The following is a 2,022-nucleotide window of genomic DNA, read 5'->3' on the forward strand; positions in this document are numbered from 1 at the left end:
AATGCAATAGATTAAATGGAGAATGAGATTTTATTATGCTTAAAGGAAATGGTAGCCTTCTTTTTTTAGCTTTGGAACAAATACTACCGTTATTATGAATGTAAATGAGACTTTTATTCATAGGTAGTAATGAAGATGCAAGTTGTAGATGTGCCGGAGAAGGATGTCCGAGGCGCTTGTGCCATAAATCAGGGTCGGTCGAAATTTGAGATGTGTGGGCTTGGTTTGGAAGAGGGGACATGTAGTATAAGTCTGTGTATTGTTTACCCGAGCCAATCATCCTTCTCGTAGCCAAGTCCTGCAAGACGCAACCATGTGGAAAAAGAACGACACAACAATTTAGTGAACTGGTTATCTTACTAACGAACAAGAGATTTAAATTAAAAGAAGGAACGCAAAGAACATCTTTGAGAGGAGTGATACTGTCATTGAATTTAATCGTGCCTGTAGATGAGATGGCTGCAGTTGAGCCTGTGGCCTGATTAACATTTGGAATAAATGATGATGAAGTGTGTGTGAAAAATTGAGAATCAGATGCAATGTGATCGGCTGCTCTGCTATCTAAAATCAATGGTTTCGTAAAAGCAAAATGAATAGACGAGTTATGAGCAAACAGACTTGCAACGTTTATAAACACGTCAATTTTACCACTATTGTTGAGCGAGTAAACAGCCTTTGTCAATTGCTGAATTTGCTCGACAGTGAAGCCTTGTACCAGGTTTTCCATCAAACTCGTTGTTGTCATATGGTAATGAAGAGGAATCTGCCATGTTTGCCACTGATGAATAAGAGCTTTTAGGGTTATTGTTTATCCGCTATTGCTGGCCATTGCGCCCATTGGAGTTCCATGTCCCATTCTTTATACGAAACCTATCCTCCGTGTGTCCTGTTTTATCACACTATGTACAATGGAATTTCAAAGTACAACATTCTTTTATGGTATGACCTGGTTTGTTATAGTGTTCATAGGTCTTACCTTTTGATTGCTTCCAATTGGCAGATAAACCCTGCATTGATGTCGCGATGCCGCGATTGAAAAATTCTCGCCAGGATCCGAATTCATCTGTTGTTGTGTCTCTTCTTGCACAATTAGAGAATACGTTTGTCGAACATTTGGTAGATGATTCATGACGAGAATATTATACCTGATTGTTTTGAAGGAATCATTCAACCCCATGAGGAATTGCATCAATTTATCTTCTTCCTTCTCGATCTGGTGCTCCTTTGTTTGATTACAAACTATGGGTGAACGATATAGCTCGAGTTCATCCTATAGCTCTTTAAGTTTGATGTAGTATGAAGTCACTTACATCGTACCTTGAGACATGGTTGCTATTGCTTTCTGAATTTGAAAAATTGTTGGCACATTCTTCTGCCCGAACTGGTCACGAAGATCTTCCCAAACTTGACAGACGATCTTCACGTTAATTACCCCTACAACTATATCTGCCTTGATGGAATGACTTAACCATGAAAGAATCATGGAATTACATTGATTCCACAATTTGAAATGGGATGGGTCTTTTTCTCGTGACAACATTTCTAGTGTGTTGTCAACAAATCCGAGTTTCTTCTTTGTCTTAAGTGCGTGTACCATTGTTGTCTTTCAAGATTGATAATTGGTGTCGTTCAATTTGGTCAACACCAACATGTGTCTGGTTGGTCTGAATGATGAACATAGTAGGGATTGGTTGGGTCCATGGCAGCCGACTTAAAAGCGTTACTGGAGCTTTCTTTGCCAGACATGATCTCTTATTTAGCAGATAAAAATGGAGAGGTTGTCAGAGCACCAAGATCGATGCTCTGATACCATATAAGAAAATTGTAAGAAAAATGGTAATTATTTATTCTCTTGTGTGTATTTACATCACTATATGTATATGAAATATATGCAAGTGTATGAAGACTTTCTCTCTCTAAATTACAAGCTAATTATGTAGTGATACACTAATCATGGGATTCTATCATTATCAAATTAATTGCGTAAAATAATTACTTACAATTGCATATAATTTTATAATC

General features: G+C 37.6%; 1 protein-coding gene across 1 annotated transcript; it reads right to left on the reverse strand.

Annotated features, from left to right (window-relative positions):
* Positions 1-815: 815 nt before the first annotated feature.
* Positions 816-1,597, reverse strand: LOC137815381 (uncharacterized). The gene is made up of 3 exons (XM_068618522.1): positions 1,318-1,597; positions 977-1,239; positions 816-899 (listed from the first exon to the last, which is right to left on the reverse strand). The coding sequence occupies exons 1-3, from the start codon at positions 1,595-1,597 to the stop codon at positions 816-818; spliced, it is 627 nt and encodes a 208-aa protein (XP_068474623.1).
* Between the last annotated feature and the right edge of the window lie 425 nt (positions 1,598-2,022).

The sequence above is a fragment of the Phaseolus vulgaris genome, chromosome 1 (genome assembly GCF_000499845.2).
Source record: "Phaseolus vulgaris cultivar G19833 chromosome 1, P. vulgaris v2.0, whole genome shotgun sequence".
Lineage (NCBI taxonomy): Eukaryota > Viridiplantae > Streptophyta > Magnoliopsida > Fabales > Fabaceae > Phaseolus > Phaseolus vulgaris.